This window comes from Lissotriton vulgaris, chromosome 1_1 (assembly GCF_964263255.1).
Source record: "Lissotriton vulgaris chromosome 1_1, aLisVul1.2, whole genome shotgun sequence".
In the NCBI taxonomy this organism is placed as follows: Eukaryota; Metazoa; Chordata; class Amphibia; order Caudata; family Salamandridae; genus Lissotriton; species Lissotriton vulgaris.
The window spans coordinates 2,080,456,511-2,080,483,173 of record NC_141685.1 but is presented as its reverse complement, the minus strand read 5'-3'; the positions used below and the strand labels follow the sequence as shown (position 1 = coordinate 2,080,483,173).

The window sequence follows — 26,663 nt, the reverse complement described above, 5'->3', positions numbered from 1 at the left end:
GGCAGCGCCAACAGGCAGGACGATGGTGCACAGGACAGAGCTACGGCAGCGCCAGTAGTCCGTCCAGGATGAGTTCCTCTTTACGTCTCTCGACTCCAAGATACAACTGCCTTCCTGCTCTGGAGCTGCCCCAGTTATAGGGCTGGCGTGCTTTGATGCCCGGACCCTCGCACTTGGGGGTCGGGAGGTCCGGGATGAGGGAGTCCAGACACCCAGCAGGGGGGTGGAGCCAGCGCCCGGGGAGGCGATGGGCGAGCGGCACTGGGCGGGGGAGAGCCATCGGCACCTCTTTCTCCCATTGACTTGCCAAGTAGCCCGCTCACCTCCTGGGTGGAGGGTGGTGCCGGAATGTCTGAGGCCGGGCTAGGCCCAGGGTTGAGGTTGATCGGGGGCCAGGCGGCCTCGTGGTGAAGTGTCCAAGATGGCGGCCCGGGCTGGGCGCGTGGGCCGGCAGTGGATCGGACCCACGAGGCTAACGTGTTCGAGGGCAGGGGTCCCTGAGGGGACGGAGGGCGTGCAATGGTGGTGTGTGGTACTTGCGTGACCGGGCTCGGGCCTGGTTGAGCCGGGGGAGAGCGGCCCTTCATGTGGCCTGTCCAACATGCGTCCCCCCCAGCTGAAGGCGGGGAGAGTTACCCATCCTCCTGGGGACTCTCCTCGTCGAGGCGGAAAAACCGGGACAGGCCATCCGCGTTGGCGTGGTCTGACCCAGGCCGGTGTTCGACTGTGAAGTCCATACCTTGCAAGGAGATGGACCAGCGTAGCAATTTTGGGTTTTCCCCCCGCATATGCATCAACCACTGCAGGGGTCGGTGGTCAGTCTGTACCCGAAAGTGGGTGCCAAAAAGGTAGGGCCGGAGCTTCTTGAGGGCCCATACCACAGCGAAGGCTTCCCTCTCTATGGTGCTCCAGCGTTGCTCCCGTGGTAGGAGTCTCCGGCTGATGAAGGCCACCGGTTGATCAAGGCCTTCGGTGTTCATTTGAGACAGGACCGCCCCAATGCCCTGGTCGGAGGCGTCCGTCTGGACGACGAACTCCCGGCTGTAGTCTGGGGCCTGGAGCACAGGAGCGGAACACATGGCGGCCTTCAACTGTTCGAATGCCGCTTGACACTCTGGGGTCCAGTTCACCTTCTTGGGCTGATTCTTTGACGTGAGTTCGGTGAGAGGCCCCACTATGGTACCATAGTCTTTCACGAACCTTCGGTAGTAGCCCGTGAGGCCCAGGAAGGCTCGTACCTCGGTTTGGGTGATAGGGGGCTGCCAGTTCTGGATGGCGGCAATTTTCAGCTGTAGAGGGGCCACTAGGCCGCTTCCCACCTGGTGTCCGAGGTAGGTCACAGACCCTTGTCCAATTTGACACTTGCTGGCCTTGATCGTGAGGCCAGCTCGCTGAAGGGCTTGCAGCACTGCTCGGAGGTGGTGGAGGTGTTCGGTCCAATGGTGGCTGTACACAGCGATGTCGTCTAGGTAGGCGGCGCTGAACTCTTCGAGCCCCGCCAGGACCTGATTGACGAGCCGTTGGAAAGTCGCTGGGGCATTTTTCATGCCGAAGGGCATGACCGTAAAATGGTAGTGGCCATCGGGGGTGGAGAAGGCAGAACGTTCTTGTGCTCGGGGTGTGAGGCCGATCTGCCAATAACCTGCTGTCAGGTCGAAGATGCTGAGGTAGCGGGCAGCTCCCATTCGGTCGACCAGTTCATCTGCCCGGGGGATGGGATGTGCGTCCGTTCTGGTGACTTCATTCAGGCCCCGGTAGTCGACGCAGAATCGGAGTTCTGGTGTGGTTCCGGGGGCGGCTGCTTTGGGGACCAGTACGACCGGACTGGCCCAGGGACTGTCTGAGGGCTCGATGACCCCGAGCGTGAGCATCTTAGCTACTTCCGCCTGGATGCAGGCCCGTACCCGATCAGGTACGCGGTAGGCCCGGTGGCGGATAGGGGGGCTGTCTCCGGTGTCCACATCGTGCACACACCAGGAAGTGACACCTGGGGTGAGGGAGAACAGACTGGCAAACCGTGACAGGAGGGCTTGGCACTCTTGGCGTTGTTCTCTGGTGAGGGTCTCCGAGAGTCGGACCCCATCCACGGAGCTGTCTTGCTCCTGGGTCCGCAAGAGGTCAGGGAGAGGCTCGGAGTCGTCTCAACCCTGGGCCTAGCCCGGCCTCAGACATTCCGGCACCACCCTCCACCCAGGAGGTGAGCGGGCTACTTGGCAAGTCAATGGGAGAAAGAGGTGCCGATGGCTCTCCCCCGCCCAGTGCCGCTCGCCCATCGCCTCCCCGGGCGCTGGCTCCACCCCCCTGCTGGGTGTCTGGACTCCCTCATCCCGGACCTCCCGACCCCCAAGTGCGAGGGTCCGGGCATCAAAGCACGCCAGCCCTATAACTGGGGCAGCTCCAGAGCAGGAAGGCAGTTGTATCTTGGAGTCGAGAGACGTAAAGAGGAACTCATCCTGGACGGACTACTGGCGCTGCCGTAGCTCTGTCCTGTGCACCATCGTCCTGCCTGTTGGCGCTGCCACAGTCGTCGTAACCTTCATCCTTCATCGTCGTCGGGATCTGCTGGCGTGGCCGCGGACCGTTGTAACCGTCATCTTTCACCGGGACCTGCAGGCTCCGCCGCGGACCGTCGTCCTTCCTTCATCCATCTCGGGACCTGCTTGGCTCCTCCACGGCCCGATCATCTAGAACGCCGAGCTCGAGGATTGAGAGCTATTTTTTACTCATTGGTAACTAAGACTGTCCCGCTACCCCTTTCCCCAACCAAAGACTAGAATCGAGGGGACCCCTGAGTCCAGACCTCCTTGTATCATACCAACGTAACTTAAGAATTGCATATAAAGTCTCGTTAACCTTCAAACTTGTGTGGTGTCCATCTGTGGGGGGGGGAAGTTACTTGTCTGTACAGTCGTTGGAGACGGCTCTCCCTGGAGACCTCTCCCCGTAACCTCGGCCGACCCTCCCGGTCCGTCTAACATTGGTGGCCAGCGGCGCGATCCGAATCACCGCATAACGTACAGAGAGTAGCTCACCCCACAACGAACCACAATGACAACTAAAGAGAGCGGATCAACTGAGAAGTTCCAAATGGAAAAACTAGAGGAGTACAGCCATCGTGAACTAAAGCAGTTCTGCATCGAACTAGGTATCGCTACCACCGGACTAAGCACCAAGGACGATTTTAAGCATGCCCTAGAATCTTGGGCAGAGACCGGGGATGTCGAAGCCCCTGAGCAAAGCACCGCGAAAAAAACCAACACGGCCCCTGAAGGGCAAAGAACCAGTCTCTCGCAAGACGAGATCCAAGAAAGAGAAAAAACCCGACTACACGAACTAGAAATGGCCCGACTCAAGATGGACGTAGAACTCAAGTTGGCCGAACAAAAAATAAACTTAGAGCACCTACGTCTCCGAGAAGAAAGAGAGGAGAAGCAGAGGCAAAGGGAGCTCGAGGAAAAGAAACTAGCGTACGAGCACGAACGGAACCTAGCCGAGATCAACCTGCGCAAGCAGAATAAAGAGTTAGGGGTGCCCGAGAGACCACACACCCCAGGGACCACGGAGAAAAAAGTACACATCCCCAAGGATGTTGTCCGAGAATATTTTCGAGAAGACGACATCCAGCAATGGTTTAAAGCTTATGAAATCGCTATGACTGCGCACCGGATCGATAGAAACGATTGGGGAGCCGGCCTATGGGGCAGATTCCTCAATGAGGGCCGCGATACCCTGTTACAGCTCCCAGACCACCAGATGACCTCCTACGACCATATGAAAGCGGCCCTCCTCACCCGCTATGGCCTCACGCCCGAGATGTACCGTCAGAGGTTCCGAGACTGCACACGCATCCCGGGTACAACTTGGGTGGACTATGTAACGTACTTTAGCCGAGCTTTCGAAGGCTGGATCAGAGGGAACAACGTCACGACCTACGAGCAGCTGTTCAATCTGATGGTATGGGAGCATCTGTCCAACAATTGCTTCATTGAACTACGCCAACACCTCCTCGACAGCAAGTTAACCGATCCCCGGCAGCTCGCAGCCGAAGCTGACCGGTGGGAGATCACCAGAGTGGGCCGGAATGGGTCCTACGAGCAGAACAGGAACAACAATGGTCACCACCGACCCAGAGGAGGCGGAGGGGGCCAAGGACGAGGAAGAGACAACACTCCGGCCGCCCCCGCTACCAGCACCACCCCCCCGGCCAACCGGGGCAGCACCCCGGCGCAACCGGGGTACAGAGCCAATGTTACATGTCACCGATGCCAACGAGTCGGCCACTATGCAAACGACCCAAGCTGCCAAACAACATTACTAACTCCAGCAACAGGAACGTGTTTTTCCTGCTTTATACTATAACGGACTAGCCTCATCTATTTGGTCTGACAAATGTTGAATAGGTCTGATACCGAGATTTTAAAAAGGGGTCACATGAGTGAATAATTCGCATGTCAATATGATTTAGAGATTACACGTATTTTAGTTGAACATAATTTAACAAAAAATGAATACCAGTAAATAAATGTTAAGGAGGAACATATACAAAACCAATGAAAAATAGTGCCATCCTCTTTACTTAAGTTCTAAGGAAAGTGATGCTATTCTATAGCAAATATAAAAGGTTGCCGAAAAATGTTCACTTTTCGATAAGCGTTTTTAGAAAGACTGGCAAAAGGCAGATTACAGCCGAAGTGTGAAGGGACTTGGGGTTTTGTCCTTGGGCATGTTAGCTGTGTACTTAGATGTTTTATGTGGAAAGCCTTAAGAAGTGCTTAATTTGCAAAAGAATTAGTTCCAGTGCCAGAAGCTCTGATTAGAAGTCTGCGAACGATGCAATTAAATGTTGGCTGCTAAATACCAAGTCTGTGCAGTGTTAAAACCATCTTATGTCTCTTTAATCAACTACCAGACATCACTTTGTCCCATTCGCAACGGTTTTTTCTGTCTTTCTGTTTTGTGTGTTTTCCCTCTCTTGCGCTCAGAAATCGAAGTGTTAGTCCCCCAAATAAGTGCAAGAAACCACCCCTCACCCTCCCCCCCGGCTCAAATTAAGCAATGGTCTTAAGGCCTGTATTTGACAAATGCTCTGGGAGTTCACATAAAATTCATCAGGAGGCTGGCTCAGCAAAAATTGGCCAGGCACAAAGTACTTTTACGTTGTTGGTTTTTCAGTTGCATAATTCCCAGATGTTTCAATTGTAGCCAGGCTGAGGCAAAACAGAGTTCTAGGGCCTCAGTATGGGCATAGAAGTGGTGAAGCAGTGTCACTGTTTTTGGTTTGTATATTAATGACATACTGATGTATAACACCTAGACTTACTTATTACCTGTATTTATGAATAGTTTCATATTTAGACTGACCATATTGTGTGACTTTTATTAACAGTTAACTGAAGGCCGGGCATGTCCACGGTAAAGTTAGCATTAGCTATTGTAGAACTCATTCCCGCAAAGATTTCTCTGAAGGCCTTTGGATTGAAACTGCTTACTGTATTGCTCACTGGAAAAGGGCTGCAACCGTGCCCACTGTGGATGTTTAATTTTGATTGTTTTTCTTTTCTGTGGGAACCCAAGCAATTTATCCTTGGATGAAGTTTCATGTTTTAATTGTGTGTTACAGACCTTAGGTAGTTAGACTTTCTTCTGCCCACCTTTAGAGGGAGACATTCCTCTTTCCTGCTCGAGACGTGATGCTTCTCTTAGTCTTGCTCAGAGAAATTATTGAGCGAGCACATTTGTCCTTACTTTGATTGGAACCTTCATTGGGTTCTATTTGAGATTTTCTATTTGCTGACACTTGCTGCTTTTTTTGAATTTCCACATTTGCCCGCGACATTAGCTAAGTATTAGGGAGTGTCCCTTCAGGGGAATAGTATTGGTCAACGTTTGCATACCCTGTCTCTTAACAGCTTGAATTTACATTTGATATTTGTTCTGCTCAAATGGTATGTATTTTTTTCAACGTTTTTTTATTTTTCAAGTATACAAAGACCATCAGTAGCATCCTTTCGAACAGTGATGAGTACAGTAGCAGTTCACTAGCATCCACGGTACATATAGCATGAGATTTGCGCACATATCCTATCAAGGCACATCGTTGCATCAGTACGGCAACAAGAGGCAATGGGGCGTGTCGCAGCGTACTATATAACTGCTACATATTCAGTCTACATGCACATTACATCATTTTCGAGTCCTCACTTGCAGATATGGCAAGGCAGCCCATACTAAAATGTAAATTATGGCGATTACAATTGTTATCCCCATTGTGCCCATTGCAAGACCCTCCTCCTATTTGCGTATTCTCTGGACTTTCTAATGCATAAGTATTTTTGTATCGGGCTGTGAAGATTCATGTGGGTGTGCTAGCAGATAACATGTCAAGGGGGCCCATATATCCCAGGGTCTGGAGGCGCTAGGTAGCAGTTCAGTGTATGTGGTGAGACGTTCTTGGCAGATCACCAAATCATCAATCCAGCTCTTAAATTTGGTTGCCCGTCCCCTGCCCCAGCGACAGGCCACCCTCCTCTTAGCCATGAGCAGTGCATGGGCGACATACTTACAGTGAACTGCCTGTAGTGGCTTAACATAGCCAAGCAGGGCCATCAGTGGGGTGGGCTCCATGTGTGTATTTATCATCAGCGTCAAATACTTGCCCCCAAGATTCTTTCACCCCGGGCAATCCCACGCCAGATGTAGAAAATCTGCTCCAGGAGCACGACACCTGTCACATCTGTCCGAATCTCTTAGTTGGTGTCCGTGAATCCTGGCAGGGGTGTAATATATTCTATGCAGGAACTCAGTGTATTATGCGAAGTCTACTGCTGGCCGAGACCCGTTCAGTTTGCAGGCAAGAGTACTCCCAATGATCATCTGTTAGGGTGAAACCCAGCTCCTCGCCCCATTGCGTGCAGGATATAGTAGCAGGCAGCTCCCTCTGCGTGTGTACTGCCCGATATATCAGGGAGAATAGGCACTTAGCTGCTGCACACTTTAGTATCAGCTCTAATGGTGCCAGTACTTGTGGTTCAGCTGGGAAATCCGGGGTGAGAGACCAGATCCCCTGTCGGAGTCGGATGAACAGAAAAACGTCAAGTGGGGTTTGCTGCAGGCCCTGAAACACATGTTCAACAGTGCGAAATTGGCCGTTATGGTATAAGTCCCCCCCAGGGGCCAATGTGGGTACGCTGTCTAAAGTTGTGAAAAATTGCTTCTTGGAGAAGGGGAATGCTCGGGTGGTAAGTAAGAGGTAATAATGGAGAATATTGCATGGGGGCATTCAACGTGCACCCTATGTGTTGCCATGCTGCAATTGTGCATGTAAGGGTGGTAGGCATCTTGTCTCTACAACTAATCGGCTCATACATGGTTCCGTCTATAGGGATGGGGTATGCAAGCCAGTGTTCAGCCGCAACTTGTGGGATATACCGTGGCTGCTCCAACCAAAACCATGCATAATGGGCTTGTGCGCTCATGTTGTATAGTTTGAAATTCGGTATTTCAAACCCTCCCTGTGAGTACGATCTAATAAGGACATTCCATTGCAATCTCGGTTGTATACCCCCATACAAGTCGCGTCAGCTCAGACTTGTGTCTTAAAGAAGATCCCTGGTTAGTACGGAATATTAAATAAGAGGTAGAGTAATTGGGGGAGTACCACCATTTTAATTAAGGATGCCCGGCCCGCCATGGAGAGGGGCAAAGCAATCCAGTGGGTGACACATGTGGGTCATTGTCGTACCATAATTTAACCGCATAAGCTCCTCTCTGTCCCTAGTAACTCGTATTACCAAATATTGCAATTCCTCGTCACACCACTCTAAGGGATAGTCCAGGGGAAAGCGAACTGTTGCAGTTGTCAAAGGGAAAATAGCAGGCTTCCCCTAGTTAATTTGGATCCCTGACAGTTTCCCAAAAACTATAAATTCCCTGAGTATCAGATTCAAATTTTGCTGCAGGTCCCGGATGTATAGGCTGATATCATCGGCGTATAGAGATACGAGTATTTTCCGCATATTGCAACGTAAAGCCTTATCATTATGGTGTTGCCCTACTTTCGCCACCAATGGCTCCACTGCAATAACAAAGAGCAATAGGGAAAGCGGGCACCCCTGTCGGGTATCCCTAGTAATTTGGAACGTCTCTGATGTGCGACCATTATTGAGCACCTTAGCAACCGGCAATTGGTATAATAGCCTAATCCATGAGAGGAAGAGGGATGCGAATCCCATTCGCAGCATCACCCCAAAGATGTAGTTCCACTCAATGGAATCAAAAGCCTTGGTGGCGTCTAAAAATACTGCAGCCAGGGGGAGGTCAGGCGAGATATTATTTAGAATAGCAAACCGTGTTCTCAAATTATGGGAGTTGGCACTCCCGGGCACTAAGCCCGACTGATCAGGGAGGACCAAATTCTCCATCAGCAGGCTCAATCAAGTTGCAACTAGTTTGGCCAGTATTTTGGCATCACAGTTAAGTAGGCAGAGCGGCCCATAGTTAATTTTGATAGTTGGACAGCACCCTTCAAAAGTTATACACTGTTGCAGAACAATTATTAAAAACATATAAGTTAACAAAGTTAATGGTTTTCCCAGCTTATTCAGATAAGACACACAAAAACAGTGACTTGGATTTTCTTTCTTTTATTCAATTTTTATTCTTTATTTTCTTTTTTGATAGTTGCAGATAGCCGACGTGTTTCGTCCGTTGCCGGACTTCTTCAGGGCTTGAAACAAAACTGTCTGATATCTAGTTTCACATCCGTCCTTGTCGGGCTTTCATGGAGTTTCTTTTATTGCTTGATGAATTGTAATCAAGGTCACAGATTCTAGTCACAGTCGCTGTCAAAGAAGCAAAGGTAGGCCCACAGAAAAGTCAAGGGGCAGGAACATGCAGGAGCATCAAGTTGTGGTCTTCTGGTTCAAAGAGCGGCCCATAGTAGTCACATTGCTGGGGTGATTTCCCTGGCTTCAATAGGGAAATTATAAGAGCCTCCTCATAGAGGCAAGGAGGCATCCAACCTCCAGAGACTCTTCATACACCTCACGAAGAACGGGGGCCATAAGATCTATATACCTTTTATAGAATTCTATAGGAATTTGGTCTGTTCCCGTGGCTTTCCCTGATTGCATACTCATCATGGTATCTCTGACCTCATCCAGTTCAAAAGAGGCACATAAGAAAATTCTTTGCTCATCGCTCAACCAGCCCAGCGCCACATCTCCCAAGAAGCTATCTAGATTCAAGTCAACCGTCCTGTTTGTAGTGTAGAGGTGGTTGTAATAGAGTGTAAAGGCACTAAGGATGTTAGCTGTGTCCCGATAAACCATCCCGTCTAGGTCTTCAACCTCCAATACATAATTAGAGTAGCAAGGTTTTCTAACCATGTGCGCTAGAGCCCTACCTGGCTGGTTCCCCTCTCCGTAACATCTGGCCACCCAGAGTTTACCCCAAAATCATGTTTCCCTCTGTGCTGTGTCCATATACTCGGTGAGTGTTTCCCTAAACTTAACTTGGGCAGATCTACTCGGGGCTGTGGCCAATTCCGCTTCCAGCATTTTAAGCTCTACCTCCAACTATCGTAATGAGTTGATCATATCTTTAAGTACTCCGGACCCTTTTGATATGCAGTACCCGCGGAGTCTGACCTTAAATGCCTCCCAAATGGTTTCCACACTGTCCACTGATCCTTTATTGTGCGCGAAAAAATCCTGTATTTCTTCACACAGCTCTTCCTGAAATACAGAGTCTAGTAATATAGGGGCATGAAGCAGCCAGATGCTGCGCGGTGTGCCAAATTCAGAGGAGGAAACCGTGAGTAGCACCGGGGCATGATCCGAGTATGTTCTGGGTAGGTGCTGTACTCGGTATATTGCAGTGGCCAATCCTCGGGAGACCAACTAATAGTCTAGTCTCGCCCATGATGCTGCCTGTGCTGTGTAATGCATACCCTCCTGTGTGTGTGGGTGGGCATGTCTCCAAGCATCGACCAGTTGATAGGCATTTAGGCATTTATGGTGTCTTGCATAATTGTACACATTTTTGGTGTAGTGATGAGGGGTAGAGGGTGACCTGTCCAATCTATGGTTATATGTAACATTGAAATCACCACCCTAGATAACATGAGTAGAGCCTACATCAAAGATCTTGGCCCATAGGGAGGTGTAAAAGCCCGGGTCATTTATATTTGGCCCGTAACGACAGGCTAGTGTGACAGAAACCGATCCCAGCTGCCCCCAAGCTAGGCAGTAGCGGCCCTGCGAGTCCCATGTGGCTCCGGCCAAGTGGAATTGCACCCGTTTTTTTTATAAGGATCGCTATTCCCCTCGCTAACGAGGAATAAGAGGAAAAGATTCTGTGCTCCGCCCATTTACATGCAAAGTTGTTTGGTTTCTGAGGATCAAAATGTGTTTCCTGCAGCATAGCTATATGCGCTCGATGCCTGTCCAAATAAGCCAATATATGTCATTTTTTTTTTCTCGGATCACCCTAGCCCCTAATATTCCACGTGATAACATTCAGTGTCTCATAATCCACGTCAGCCTTATGCCTGGAAATCTGTCATCAACCTGCATGGCATCCATGTAATGCAACCCAAACCGCCTGCACTAGCACAGGGTAACAATTTAGTTTGCTTGTGATGCTCAACTACTAACATCTGTCTCCCTCCGAGATACATAAAGGTTGAAATTCTGATGCATAAACATCATACAAAGAACAAACCATACCCCTGCTCTCCCCCTAACCCCCCACTGAAGCAGCCCCAACTGGCCAGAAATGGTCAGTCACCCACCCACCCACCCTCCCCGAACCCCAACCTAAGCAAGAACAGTCCCACAGTCCCTGCAAATATCATGCTGTGGACAATCCTGGGGGAATACCCATCATGGGCCATCTCTAGGCGGCAACACAGACACCCCTCCCCCACAGAGCCCTCCGTAGCTGAAACACCCAGACTCTTGAGGGTAGAGGTTCACAGTAGAAATAGCTCGAACTGCCCATCATACAAATACCATGTGTCCCTTGATGTAGAACCTACTAGCAAACAAGCAGCACGTCTTGAGTCATATTTAGAGTGTCTAGGAGCGGCGTGGACTGTCTTATTGCGAATCATCTTCTGCTCCCGTCGACGAAGACTGTTGTGATTTCGCCGGGCCTCCGTCAGTGCGATTTGTGAGGTTCACATGTTTGAGGAATTCCTCCACTTGCTGCGGCTTGGTGAAGAACCGCTGCTTAATCGGATGTGTAATCCTGAGACGCGCTGGGTAGAACAGTGCATAAACAATTTATGCCTTCCGCAGCTTGTTCCTGACGTCTATAAACTTACGCCTCTCCTCCTGGACTATAGGCGTAAAATCCGGGTAGATGGAGAACGTGTTTCCGTCATACGACAGGGTCTGTTTACTTATCGCTGCTCGTAGGGCCACATCTCCGTCTCTATAATTCAACAGTCTCGCTATTATGGGATGCGAGTGCCACCAGGCGGCGGACGCGGCCCAAGGGATCTATGGGCCAGTTCTACAATGAACTGGCTGGAGAAGGAGTCCGCTCCGATTGCAGCCACCAATATTTTATCAACATAGTCCTCCATTTTTCCAGTGTTGGTCGACTCAGGAATTTCTAGTACGCAATTATTATTTTGTCTGCTGCATGCTTCTAAGTCCTCGTTCTTTGCAGCAATAATTTTTAGAAGTTTATCCATGTGGGCAAGCTGCGCAGTATTCCTGGAGGTTGTGTCCTCGGTGTCTGAGATGCGCTGCTCCGCTTCCTTTATACGATCCTCATGCCCCTCCAGCTTATGTGCTATGGCATCCATACGCAACGAAATTCTGTCTACCTTGTCCACTATAGTGGCGAACCCCTGACTGACCTCCTGCAGGATACTCTGCACATCAGTAGACTGTGTGGTAGAACCTCCCTGGGCCTCGTCCCTCCTATAAAGGCCTTGGTCATCCTGTATGTTCCGGGCACCTTGTTTCGCAGCCTCAAAATTTAACTTCGGTTGCCTGGTATCTGGCTTCCCCATGGCGACACTAGTGTGAGGCGCAGCTGTGCGTATCTTTAACCCACGCACACTTCGTCCCCCAGCAGGGTGGTACAGCCGGGCCTACGACAGATATCGACTAATGCAGCACCAGTGCAGGGCACGGTATAGGCTCACAGCTGACTAATCACAACCTCTTTAGGCATATGGTCACAGTCCAGCCCACAAAGCTCGCAATGTAGTACATAATGACAGGGAGAGCTCCAAGGCGCCACACGTAGTTGCGACAAGTTGTCAGTAATCTCTCAGAGCATCAGTAGGATGATGTGATATTAGTCATTCACAGAGCTCGTTCCAAACAGATGGCTGGTGTGTTGCGGGAGAGGGCCTGGGTACTAAAGCACTGGAGAACACTGCGTTGGGGGTTTCCTCTCCTCAGGTGATGTCACAGTCAGACATAAGCCTCCCTGGCCACCATAGAAGCAGTTGTACCAGAGTCACTAAACCATCTCACCCTCTTCTCCTCCCGCAAGATGGCGTCCGGCAGTCTCCTAACACAAAATGGCGCCAATCCAGGGGTCTCAACAGCAGACAGTTACGCAGCGCCAACACATAGTTAAGCCTCCTCCTAATCCCAGCGGGGACAGCTGGCGGCAATTTGACCAGGCGCTGTCTCTCAGGATATCAATCAATCAGCGGGGGCCGACAGGATTTAACTCTGGGAACCCCAGGAGTCCCAATCGCAGTGAGGCAGGATGGCTGGGGCGCGAGCGTGATAAGGCACCATATGTTCAATGCCGCAGGCTGCCAGGGGCAGTGCGATCCCTCCAGGAAATCTGATTGCCTAGCTCTTCACTGGTACGGTGGCGGAAGCACACCTCCCCGCCGCCAAGAATCCCAGGTCTGCCGCCACCTGCAAATCGTCCCGCTTCTTACCTTTTGTGTCCCTCAGCAGCGCAGGCAGTGACAGTGGCCTCCGACCGTCATATATCAAATTCTGCCGCCTCCAGGTGCCTCACAGTCCCGCCCTCCAGGCAGGAATTCAGGATGATGTCTCTGCCTCCACCGCTGGCGCCGCGTCACACGGCCTAGATGTCTCGAGCGCAGCAGCGGGCTCACCCAGTCGCCGTGGCCGCCCCATACCACCACGCAGCACCAGCCTCTTCCCTGTCAAATCTTCGCAGATCTGAGCAGTCGCAGCTCAAATAACCCGATTTTTACAGCGAGTCAGCAGGTCACTTTGTTCTTCCAGTTGGCAGCTTTTTAAATGACTATAAGGCCATTAAGCAGGATAAATGTGAGGATTAATACACCAGGCTGCAGGAGCCTCACGCTTGTGCGGCCACTTTGCGTGTGCGCTCCCTAGCGCCCCCTGCTCGAGTTATATTCACATCTGTAGTCAGGTGATTATCAGTATGAGACTAGACGGAGTTAATATGAAACTATAACTTTACTAATACATTAATAAATGTTAGACCTGGCACCTTGGCGTGAGGCTCCCTTCCACTTTTTGCTGATGTGCCTCAGATGTTTTGCTGGTGTTCGATGCTGAGGGCACTGCGCCACGGTCGATCCGAGCCGCAGTGCAAGTGCTCCCAATATAAAGTGTATGTGTAATTGATTTCCACGATTGGATTATTTGGTTTACTGTCAGTCCCCAGTAAAGTGCATAAGGCGTGCCGGGTGCTTGTGGATACAAATGTTGCTAGTGGGCCTGCAGCGCTGGTTGCGCCACCCACAGAAGCGGCCTCGTAAGATATGTCTCGGGTCCGCCATCGCTGACCCGCGTACAGTCCCGTACTGTCACGCTGACTGTGCAAGTGCCCACACTTACCAGTCCCCGAACCTTCCCTCACCTTCATATCAGTCACCCCTATGGTAGGCCTACGGGCAGGGTGCATTGTAAGTGTAAGGTAGGACAAGCCTAGAGCGTAGCATGTCCTAGTAGTGAATTACCGCTCTTTCTCGTTCTTCACTATTGAAGGGCTACCTGTTCTCTTAGGCCAGATGAGCTGTCGGAGCTATTACACACTATAGTCCCGGGAGGCTCAGGGAACACTGTAGCAGGTCGAGTTTAGTATGCCCGAACTCAGAATAATAAAATACTTCCTTTAGTAAGGTTTATTTTAATATCCTGTGTTTGCAAATGCTACTTTTAGAAAGTTAGCCTTTGCTCGCCTAACTGTTTAGCCAGCCTCTGCCAGGATGTGTATCTGCTGTCTGGGTTTGTGTGAGTGACAGGGCTGGGAGATTCCCGGGGGATAGTCGGGTCCTCAAGGTGGTGAATGAGATGCTTACACCAGGATGGGTGGGCGGAGTAGTCCTTGACTCTGAATAGGGTTGTGCTCCACCACCACAATGCTGGCTCCACCTCCTGCGGAGCGTCTGATGTCTCTGCCCTGCACCCTGAACGAAGACGGCAGCGTCCTGTCAACAAAGTACTTCAGAACCGGGTTGAACCAGGCTCAGGCCCCCTGGCCTGCAAAGACAAAAGAAATGCAGTATAAACATAGGAGCTCCGCTCCTTACAAATCAGATCCAGTTTTGACCACGACGAACCTCTGCCTGACAAGAAGGACCAAGAGAAGCTGAAGGACGGAAACCAGTCTGTATCCTGTAAGACTGACCTGCAGTGGTGCCTTGCTGAGAACGGAGAGGAAAGGACCAGATCGGACTTTGTAGACTTGTGCCTGAAACGATCTCCAAGGGCTTGATCAAGAGCTTGCCCCCTGAACGGAACCCCAGGACCATTGGGTACTATCTGCTTGTGCCCGTTTTCTGTTGGGCCTCAGTTCTTATTCCCTCGCCAGAGAGGTGACTCGGGTGCCTTCACCCTCTCCCAGGTCGTGACAGCTCGGAGCTTGGTCGGCCCGCCGTAGAGAGTCCCGCTCATTCGTGAGCCGCTCTCCGCTTCAGTGCCGGGCCGCCTGCTCTCCTGTCACCTCGCCGCTTACGGAGCGAGCTTCGCACCTCTCATCGGAATCTGCACGGAGAGCATCTCATTGCCTCGGACGGTCCGTACGTCGTAACGTCCCCGACTGTCTCGCTTGGCGCTCCTGCATACCAAGGCTCGTGCCGCACCTCAAGAAAGACCTCCCCGTACCGTGGTACCGGAAGTCTGGTGCTGCACCCGTCTGCCCGAGAAGTCGACGCCCCTCACAGATCCACGAATTAGACCCGGCGTGCTAAGAAGTAGTACGGCCAATTTTGGAAAAGGTGATGGACAGAGATTCTGAATGATGCAGAATACTCCTACCCAGTCAAGAGATCAGGGCTTGATCCATCACCGTTTTTTAGCTCACTGCACCATCCCAGCTCAGAACCTGGCTATATGCAAATTAGTCTGTTCCTGTCCCAGTGCATGATGGGAACAGGGCAAACCAAACTACCAAGCCAATTCTTATACTGGGAAGGAGACAAGCTTCCGGGGACCGGTTTCTGGCATTTCAGCCGTCGTCGGCCCGGCTTGCTTGAATCCTGATGGTGCAATGAGCTAGGGACTCACGTCTGAGTATACCCTCCCACACTTAGTGTGGATAAAATCAATTTTGGAAAAGGTGATGGACAGAGTTTCTGAATGATGCAGAATACTCCTACCCAGTCAAGAGATCAGGGCTTGATCCATCACCGTTTTTTAGCTCACTGCACCATCCAGCTCAGAACCTGGCTATATGCAAATTAGTCTGTTCCTGTCCCAGTGCATGATAGGAACAGGGCAAACCAAACTACCAAGCCAATTCTTATACTGGGAAGGAGACAAGCTTCCGGGGACCGGTTTCTGGCATTTCAGCCGTCGTCGGCCCGGCTTGCTTGAATCCTGATGGTGCAATGAGCTAGGGACTCAAGTGCTCCCAATATAAAGTGTATGTGTAATTGATTTCCACGATTGGATTATTTGGTTTACTGTCAGTCCCCAGTAAAGTGCACAAGGCGTGCCGGGGGCTTGTAGATACAAATGCTGCTAGTGGGCCTGCAGCGCTGGTTGCGCCACCCACAGATGCGGCCTCGTAAGATATGTCTCGGGTCCGCCATCGCTGACCCGCGTACAGTCCCGTACTGTCACGCTGACTGTGCAAGTGCCCACACTTACCAGTCCCCGAACCTTCCCTCACCTTCATATCAGTCACCCCTATGGTAGGCCTACGGGCAGGGTGCATTGTAAGTGTAAGGTAGGACAAGCCCAGAGCGTAGCATGTCCTAGTAGTGAAGTACCGCCCTTTCTCGTTCTTCACTATTGAAGGGCTACCTGTTCTCTTAGGCCAGATGAGCTGTCGGAGCTATTACACGCTATAGTCCCGGCAGGCTCAGGGAACACGGTAGCAGGTCGAGTTTAGTATGCCCGAACTCAGAATAATAAAATACTTCCTTTAGTAAGGTTTATTTTAATATCCTGTGTTTGCAAATGCTACTTTTAGAAAGTTAGCCTTTGCTCGCCTAACTGTTTAGCCCGCCTCTGCCAGGATGTGTATCTGCTGTCTGGGTTTGTGTGAGTGACAGGGCTGGGACATTCCCGGGGGATAGTCGGGTCCTCAAGGTGGTGAATAAGATGCTTACACCAGGATGGGTGGGCGGAGTAGTCCTTGACTCTGAATAGGGTTGTGCTCCACCACCACAATGCTGGCTCCACCTCCTGCGGAGCGTCTGATGTCTCTGCCCTGCACCCTGAAAGAAGACGGCAGCGTCCTGTCAACAAAGTACTTCAGAACCGGGTTGAACCAGGCTCAGGCCCCCTGGCCTGCAAAGACAAAAGAAATGCAGTATAAACATAGGAGCTCCGCTCCTTACAAATCAGATCCAGTTTTGACCACGACGAACCTCTGCCTGACAAGAAGGACCAAGAGAAGCTGAAGGACGGAAACCAGTCTGTATCCTGTAAGACTGGCCTGCAGTGGTGCCTTGCTGAGAACGGAGAGGAAAGGACCAGATCGGACTTTGTAGACTTGTGCCTGAAACGATCTCCAAGGGCTTGATCAAGAGCTTGCCCCCTGAACGGAACCCCAGGACCATTGGGTACTATCTGCTTGTGCCCGTTTTCTGTTGGGCCTCAGTTCTTATTCCCTCGCCAGAGAGGTGACTCGGGTGCCTTCGCCCTCTCCCAGGTCGTGACAGCTCGGAGCTTGGTCGGCCCGCCGTAGAGAGTCCCGCTCATTCGTGAGCCGCTCTCCGCTTCAGTGCCGGGCCGCCTGCTCTCCTGTCACCTCGCCGCTTACGGAGCGAGCTTCGCACCTCTCATCGGAACCTGCACGGAGAGCATCTCATAGCCTCGGACGGTCCGTACGTCGTAACGTCCCCGACTGTCTCGCTTTGCGCTCCTGCATAGCAAGGCTCGTGCCGCACCTCAAGAAAGACCTCCCCGTACCATGGTACCGGAAGTCTGGTGCTGCACCCGTCTGCCCGAGAACTCGACGCCCCTCCCAGATCCACGAGTTAGACCCGGCGTGCTAAGAAGTAGTACGCCCGCAGGCCTGAACGGCGCCTTGCCCCGTGAGCTGCACCGATCCCGGATCGGCGCAACCCTCCACAGTCTAGCTCCTTCACCTCGCTCCTCGTGGGGGATTGAGCCGGAGAGATCCTCTGGAGAACAGTCGGCCTCGTTTTGGGTCCGCCCTCACAAGTAGCCACGCCTGAAACGCCTCAGACTTCCACCAGCAAGGTACACTTGAACTCCGTCTCGAGTTCATATCGGATCCAGGGTCCGCAACGTTCTTATTTCCCTGTCATTGTACCTTGCTAAACAACGAACACTGAAAGACTAAGTTTGCCTTCTGTAATCTGGTGACCTCAATTTACTAAACGTTATTCTGGTCTTGTTATAATCCTGCTTGAATCTATCTTTTATATAAAGTATACGTATTTTTGATACAACCATACGACTGGTGTCCATTTGTGGTGGGTCAGTGGGTTTACTGTGTGTGATCATGAATGCTTAACTTACTATCGCCCTGAGGATTAGCCTTCTCTGCTCGCGCCACACTACCTAGAGGGTGAGCAGGAGTTATTCAAAGGAGTAGTTCCCTTGCCCCGACGTGGATCTGAGGGTCTTTGCTTGTCACAAGTACATACCTGTGCCAACCAGAGACCTTCCGGTTCTAACAATATATCTTTATAATTTGCAAATGTACTCCTCTCTGTCATTACTGTGGGTCAAAATCTGATTCACTGTCATTGAAATCATGATCCATTCGAGTAGGTATAGCAGAGTTTCAAATTTGCACCAAGATTGCAAGGTCCAAACCTCATCGGATCATTCTGCTATCAAGAAACTCACAGTGGAGATTATTTGGAAGAAGAAACCTCTGAGCCTGGCATAGCAATTTGAAGAGATACAGGATGTTGCCTTTTCTCTGGGATGAATCTGGAATATTTCCCGTCATTCAAATGGGTTTTCAGATGGTATATGTGCCTGTTTGATAAAACTCAACCGCTCTTTGAATCTATACACTATTTGGAGCACTCCTAGTCAATTGCTCATGAGTACAGCACTTAGCTATGTCAATCTCATTATTTTTGTACCAGACTGTTACAAGCTCGGGATGGGCAGCTTCTGGGCTTCAGAGTGCTTTACTATGCAGCCCTACTGGTTTTCTCCAATCTTATGGATACCAAAATATTTAACTACAAGCTTCCCGGCCTGGAAAGCTCCAACAGCAATAAAAACATCAATAGTTACAACAGGGAGTTTCAATGAAGATCATCATGGCCATAGTCGAAAAAACAGGAGGGACTGGGGCTAAAAGTCCATCACAAGTTCCCCAAGGTACAAACTGTGAAAACAAGAGGTATGCTGTTCCTATAGAGGGAGAGGTGGTATGGTCCTGACCGTGGGGGCACCCGCAGTGGGAGTCCTATAAGGAGCGAAGGCCCTCACAAACCCCGAGGGAAGTCATGCTTCATCATCGGCAGTAAAGTCAGAATGCTGACCGTGGAGAAAAATGTGTGGGGGATTATGCTTTAAGGAGAAATAGTACTGGCCACGGGATGTTGAGCACCTAACCCGCTATGTGTCACACTTCTGGAAAATCAACACTTCAAACTAGGAAATGAAAACAGTTTATACAATTGATTGTGGTACCTCCCTAAGTTAAAAACATTAGTTAAAAACAATTATCATTTTTAGAAAAAACATAACAGACATTATTTAAAAGATGACAGTTAAAAAACAAGAGTCGACGCAGCGTTTCGGTGACTTTACAATCGTTGCACCTTCTTCAGGACATTTGGTAATATTTGACTGGTACTCTAAAATTTAAAAAACAGTATTTTAGATACCTATTCTTTTATAGTGACACAGACCTTCTCTATTCCTAAAACCTTTTACCATGTACTTTCCTTATGCTGACATTTTTTTTATGACCTTTTTTGGAGAAAGCATCTATTACCTCCCCCCACACTTTTTTTCTACATTAAAATTAGGCATAAACCAAAGAGTGAACATGCCCTCATCTTAACTTAAATTGTATAGCCCAGTACCTCAAATCGAAGACTTTGAAAATTGAAGTCTTAGTAGATTGGGGTCTTAAACGATTATACTTCGTCTGGTGGTAACAATACCTTTCTGGGGATAGAGAAAACCAGATTTTCTACTGGTTAGCACTGTTCATTTTGGTACCTGTGATTTTGTTTTCTATTCTTAGATATTTATTACCTTCATACTATTAACTGTGCTTGTAAATCGGCACGGAGGAGCCACCGTAGTTTACTGTATGGCCCTTTTCAATTGAAATTGTCGGATTCCTTCTTCACAATGGAATCACTGCTGATAAAAAATTTACATGGTATAGTGATCTCTGTTAGCGATGATAGAATATCTGCTACCTTTTTATCTATTTCCCATTTTAGATGCCCACTTACCAATTGGAGTGCTCGTTATTTGCTTGCTAAGAGGTCGATTTGTCCGATATAGGGGTTTCAATTCACTTCCTCTGGTTCGTCAGCCTATAGGTATAATTGTATATATGTATAGTCAAAGCACATTATGGCCTATGTTTCCTAATTGTATCTGTGCATGAAACAACATAATTTTTGTTTTTTAGTTCAGCACAATACATTCTTCACGAGTCAGGTCTATTGCTAGTTATTTAAGCTGCCTGGGAAGGATTTTGTCCGCTCTACATATTCACAAGGATTGTTAAAGATGCAAATTGATATGGGGCATCTGTTAACCACAACTCGTCATTCTCTAGGGATTCATTTATCATGGGGTCTATCTCCTCCTTGATAGTTTCTCATAATAATGGTAACTCTGTCCTAGGCTGTTATAGTCTCGGTATGGAGAGTTACAGCCACCTCTGTCTTTGGGACATTAGTCTGAGTACAATGGTATAGAAACTGGCCACGTCCCCATTGTATCAGGACCCCTCTCCCCGCTTTCAATAGTAGCGACTATTAGCATTCTTTAATATGTTCTATCTACAGCTTCGCGGAAACTCGATTTAGTCCAGCGGTCACATACCTGTTTCGATAAATTCGGCCTCCCTGCTCCTCCGTGGCGTGGTTGTCGTATTTATGCTGGCTCTGTCATAGTTGACCCGGAAGTAGATATTTATCTATTTGTTATTTTTAGCTTCAATTACATACGAGTCACTATCTAAATTATCCGTATCCACCTACATTGAGAATTTGTTACTAAAACCCAGAACTTAGTCAGGGGGAATATAATATATTATTCTCAGTTGTTTGTTTATTTCTCTGACCCGGAAGTTCATGCAGGAGTTTTTAGAATTCAGAGATCACTGTCGTATTAAAAATAACTATGAGAACCTGCTAAACCAACTTTAATTTGCAGGTTCTATGTCATGATTTAAGAGGAGGATCTAATAATCTTATCAAGCATATATTAAGTAAGGATGTGGGTGAACATGTTTCATGCCCTTTAGTGTCTTTAATGTTGTGGCATTTCTTCTACCCCTACTATTTAATCACTGAGGGGCAGATCATATCTGTATGTAGAAATAAGTAACCATACCCTCACCAAATTACACTAACTGTAACAGTGCCCCTCAGGGTAAGGACCTAAATTAGAATGGGGTAAAAAAAGGAAAAAAAAGGGAAGAGGATCAAATGATATGATCAAGATAAATCCCAAAGAAAGCATAAAAACCAACATTGTTCTATATTGGTGGTAAAAAGTGATGAGCTGACACCATCACCTTAGTCTAGCTGTGTGCAGGTCAATTAGTGCACAGCAAAATGGGTAAATAAACTCCCATGTTGTGTCTTGGAAGAACAAGAAACTCGATTTTCATCCTCGTCTACTATGCCTCAAAGAGAGTGTGTAGTACAGCGGTAGGCTGACAACAGTTACCCCACAGATGTGGAAACCCCAATCTAAGTGGCACCCCACCTCCCCCCGGGTTGTCAGCGGTTCCCGAAAGCGGCATGAACTAATTACCAAGGGTGCATCAGTGAGTAGTGGCCAGGGCAGAATTAGCAAAAGGGATAATGGCCCCCGTGATGAGGGAAAATAACTGGTGTGGTTAGAATCACTGGTACAAATGGTACAGCTTCTGAGAGGTAGAAGGAGAACGTACCCGAAAGAAGTGGAGAAATGAAGCCAAAGACTCCAGTATGCTGTGGTACTCAATGGCGTCACGTCTGACTTCTAAAGGATCAAAGGAGAGGGTGCAGTGAAATAGCTGTGAGGCAGGTAACTAAAACAGAAAAGGTAATAGAAACGGGGCAGGTTCTTGCATGCGTCAGATGCATGAGTAGCGACCGACCCACCCTTCAAGCAATCCAGAGCAGAGAAGGAATCGCTGTGGACCGATGGATAAGTCTGCCTGGTCCGGAAAGGTACCAGGTTGAGGGATGTCATCTGAAGTATGCTAGAATGTGTGCTAGCAAGAATGTAGTCCTGAGCCTTGGGGAGCGTGGGCGCCACACTCTACTCACCTTTGTATATACACCTCACATACCGCACACCCCTGCTTCATCATCGGCCAAGATCACCGGTAAAATATCTCTGGCAAAGAGCCTCCCTGTGGGGCCTATTGGGCACTGTAGCCGCCGGTCAAACGAGGAGCTGCCCGATGATGAAGCATGACATCACTCGGGCTGTGTGAAGGCCCTTGCTCCTTACAGAAGCTCTCCCCGCAGGTGCCCCCATGGTCAGGCCCTTACCTCCTCTTCCTCTATAGAACAGCATACCTCTTGTTTTCATAGGCATTGTTCCCAACACGATCTATTTTATAGCGTTCTAAATATATCCACCTAGAACACTCAACAACTAGAGTCAGGTGTTTTCAAACACAGGAAGGGGTGCATCCTCGACAAATGAGTCAAGTTAGAAATGCACAAACAACAAACCGAATTGTTAAATGCTTTAAAAACTCTTACAGAAGACCCTGATGGCTTCAAAGTGGAATTTTATTTACATTTTGTTGATCTACTACTCCCACACTTGCATACTCTTCTTTCTTCCTTTATTGCTTCTCAAAATTCCACTGGCCCTTTCTCCGAAGCCTTGATCTGTCTAATACCAAAAACTGATTAGGATTCTCGTTACTGCAAGAATTATAGACCTATATCCTTAACGTAGATTATAAAAAAAAAAACGAAAGCTCTAGCCCTAAGATTAGAACCACGTCTTCCCATGCTGCTTGGAAAAGAACAATGAGGTTTTGTCAAATGCTGCAACATCACTGACAAAACACGCTTATTCTTTGATATTTTATCTAAATCATCACATTATCCGGACTCCTTGGCGGCAATTGCTTAAGACGCAGAAAAGGCCTTTCATAGGGTTTAGTGGGCTTTTATCATTCACGCTCTCAAGTGGTTTGTGTTTGGACCAAAAATAATTTCCTTAATATCCCTACTTTACTCCAAGCCCAAGGCTGCCATATCTACTAATGGCCTCATCTCCCCCTACTTTTATCTTAAACGAGGAGCACGTCAAGGATAGCGCTTGTCCCCTTTTCTTTTCAATTTGGCCTTAGAACCCTTTCATTCAAGAATACGCCAGAATAACTCAATCACAGGCTTTGTCTCGGACGCCCAACAAATTAAGTTGGCAGCATACGCTGACGACATTTTGTTTTTTCTTTCCCAACCTCAATCTTCACTTACAGCTTTCATGGGAGAGGTTGAGGCCTATGGATTGGTATCTGGCTATAAACTGAACAGAGGAAAATGTGAGATACTATCCTTAACCAAAAACACCTTTAAGGATGAATTTAAGATCTCCAACTTTACTTGGAACCCTAAACATATAAAATATCTGGGCATTTGGTTCTCTCCCTCTATAGAGACATCTATCTCTTTAAACATAGACAAATGTTCTGCCACACTTAAAACATTGGTCGCAAGATGGCATCCCCTTCATCTTTCCTGGTGGGGTCGTCTGGACACAATTAAAATGATGTTGACTCCGATAGTTTTGTATACCTGTTCCAACATTCCACTTTCCATTCCATCTAAATTCTTTCAAAGATGAATTCTATTTTGACTGCTTTTCTATGAACACTAAAAAATCAAGAATGGCGCTACAGAAATTGACAAGACCAAAATTTGAAGGCGGGGTAAATTTCCCTAATTTCTCCAATTATCACAAAGCCATTCAGCTACGACAATTATCCAATTGGATCACTATTCAGTCTGAGGATAAACCTCTCTGGGTGGATCTTGAGACCTCATTTTTTGCACCCTTCTCATTTCAGGAGTATCTCTCCTTTACTAGCAAACCACAAAAGCTCTCTACCCCTATAATCATTATATATTATATAATTTGGCACAATAAACAAATCTTTCTTAATAGGAAACCCATATATTGGAAGGTTTGGAGGAACTAAGGTCTACTCTGGGTGCATACATTTTTAGATCAGGGCACACCCATTCAATTTACACAATTACAAACTCTGTATCATTTGCTTTCTTCCTTTAAATCTATATTTTTGACCTTGCAGAACGCAATACTTGATACTTATACTAAACACAAATCTTCACCTTCCTCATCCTCCCACTCCCTTTTCCCATGGCATAACCTTTTGCGCATAAACCAAAAAGCGTACACCATTTATTCCCGTTTAATGATACCTCCTGAGATCCGAGATAAAAAGTGGAACTCCTATGGGAATCCGATCTGGGAATGAATTGGCCTATCTCTTTTTGGAACAGAATTTGGACGAAACTTAGGAAATCATCCAGAGCGGCCAGCACAACACAAACCCTCTTCTTTATTTACAAAAGATTGTGTCTTACCCTCAAATACTTACATAAAATACACAACACAAATCTCCACACTTGCTGGACATGTTCCCAGGTTTATGCTGATCTCCATCATATGCTGTTCACATGTTCTTATATTTTGGAAACAGGTCTGGCACCGAATCAACACTATTTCACACCACAATTCCCCTCTCCCCCACAAATATTTTTCTTGGTAGTTTAACATCGGACTGGAAATGAGTCAATCCCAGCTACCACTTATTGATTTGTTAATAGCTGTAACTTTTCAGCAAATATAAAAAAACTCAAAGAATTCTTCTAAATTGTCCTATTTAGCTTGGTGGTATGCTGTATGTAACAATCATCGCCTCAATACAGCACTCGTCCATCCTATCTCTTTTGCTACTAAACGTTCTCACCTTTGGTGCTCCCTCACACAATTTCTAGACAATGCTGTGAAGAAAACTTCTTTACCCGATGCCTCACAAAAAGAAATTATTAAGCCTCCTTGACCTCCTATTGTTTGTCTATAATTAGGCTTGATTTATCATTCTCTATAATATACATATATATTAAAAATTGTGTATTTTTGCAATATATTGGTATGTAAGATTTCTGTGAACCTTTGATTGTACTCATATAATCTTATATAGTATCCTTTTACCATTTTAGTGGATATTATATATTAATATTATCCTTTATTATACCTTAATGTATTTATGTATTAACAAATAACTGCATATACGAAGTATTGTTTTCATGATCGTATTATTCTTTTTAATAAACCCTTTCTTGAACTTAAAGAGAAATGCACAGATAAGGAAAGGAGGTACTGTACATCTGCAACAGCACTGGATTACAGACTACTGTTATCATTACAATAGTAACCAGCATGACCACTCGAAATCAAGGTACAGATACAAGGTGTTCCATTAACCAATCTCCTCTCCAGGGGATCATGATCTGTACCCTCATTAATGCTCCAATGTAGGACAAGGCCCTACATTCAGTATTGAAAAAGCAGCTTCACTGAACATCCGTGTTCTATTCAGGGTGTGGTCATTAACTGCTGTCGTCAGTTCAGACCAAGATCACTAGGTTCTCACTGATCTTCACAATTTTGTATTTTTGATATTTTGATATTTGTGGGGTATTTCTAGAGCGCGACGTTTGCTCCGGAGGGAGCATCTTGGCGCTTGGGAACCTAAGTGAACCAGTCCAAGAGGATTAGATGGAAGCTTTGGAGTAATCGTCCGGGAGATTTCCCCTGGATTGCATTTCACATCAGGGAAGGTCAAGAACTAAAGTAACTAAAGTGAAGAAAAACAAAAGTTTGGGAGTTCAATACTAGTCCGATGGTATCCTCTGTATCTGGTTACTGAATCGGTAGCTACTCAAAGCATCCTAGCCTTGTCAATGCAACTGTCTATTGTGAATAGCCTAAATGTAAATGTGACATCAATCCACACTAATTCTAGAGTGGACGTATGCAGAATATCATTCTGGACACTATTTAATTTGACAAGAACTAGTTAATTCAGTATTAGGGCCGGAATAGAGCTGTAGGAACACAGGGAAAACGTTTTGTTAAATGCAAGCGGTTTTGGCTTTTTTGAGTTAGTCATTAACCGCCTCCATCTGGTATATAATAATACCATTAGATTTACGTGTCAAAATCCTAATAGAACAAACAAATATTTTAGAGCCTGGCCTGTCTTCTCTCGCCATTTGCCCTGAAATCAACATTTGTAATTTGCTTAAAATTTCTGAAAACGGCAACTAAACTTACAGAAATACAGTAGCTGTCCATAAAATTGCACCTACATACTGGTATCTATTTCTGAATTGCATTAGAATTTTAACTGGCATCTTTACATTTAATTCCTACAGCGTATCTTGACAAACACTAGTTACAGCACACAAAATAAATTGGGAAGCAAATTCAGTTTCTAGGAACATAGGTCACATTTCCTAAGCACAATATATTCAGCATTCTTAACCTAACCTAATGAAATGAATATACAAACACTTACAGTCTCCGTGGTCACTCGCCCAAGCTGACCAGGCTGCTACACGACTTCTAACATCTACTTGAGTATTAGTACCTGGAGGAACAGGAGCAGGGGCCTTCGGGTGAGGAGGGATGGCATGATCAGTTTTCACAATCATCCTACAACAAGCAATAGATCAGATTTAAAAATTCATATTTACAACAGGTTTACAAGTCTCATCCTGTTATCATGGGTACAGCTGCAACTGTAGCAGGCATACACACTTCATCAAAAAATATGTAGTGTGTACAATCTATTTTTGGAACAAAATACTATTGCATGCGAGGGTGAGGAAGCGGTGTGTATACAATAAAAGCTTCAACCTTCCCCTCCGTCCCCACCAATCACCCCAACGACACAAAAAATGAGAAATATTTCACATATTAAGGCAAGGAATAAAATTAAAAGGCATTGTGGATTTAAGTTCTATTAACAAGTAACTTTTCTGGATCTCTTTGGAACAC

General features: G+C 47.6%; 1 protein-coding gene across 11 annotated transcripts in view; it reads right to left on the bottom strand.

Annotated features, from left to right (window-relative positions):
• EPS8 (EGFR pathway substrate 8, signaling adaptor) overlaps window positions 1-26,663 on the bottom strand; it is a 1,020,454-nt gene that overhangs the window by 344,036 nt on the left and 649,755 nt on the right. For 7 of the 11 annotated variants that reach the window (XM_086920872.1, XM_086920932.1, XM_086920898.1 and 4 more), the window contains one exon: window positions 26,182-26,318. In XM_086920872.1, the coding sequence (XP_086776998.1) occupies window positions 26,182-26,318 (137 nt within the window). The remainder of the gene's footprint in view (window positions 1-26,181; window positions 26,319-26,663) is intronic. The other 4 variants (XM_086920906.1, XM_086920951.1, XM_086920959.1 and 1 more) reach the window with 1 other exon arrangement.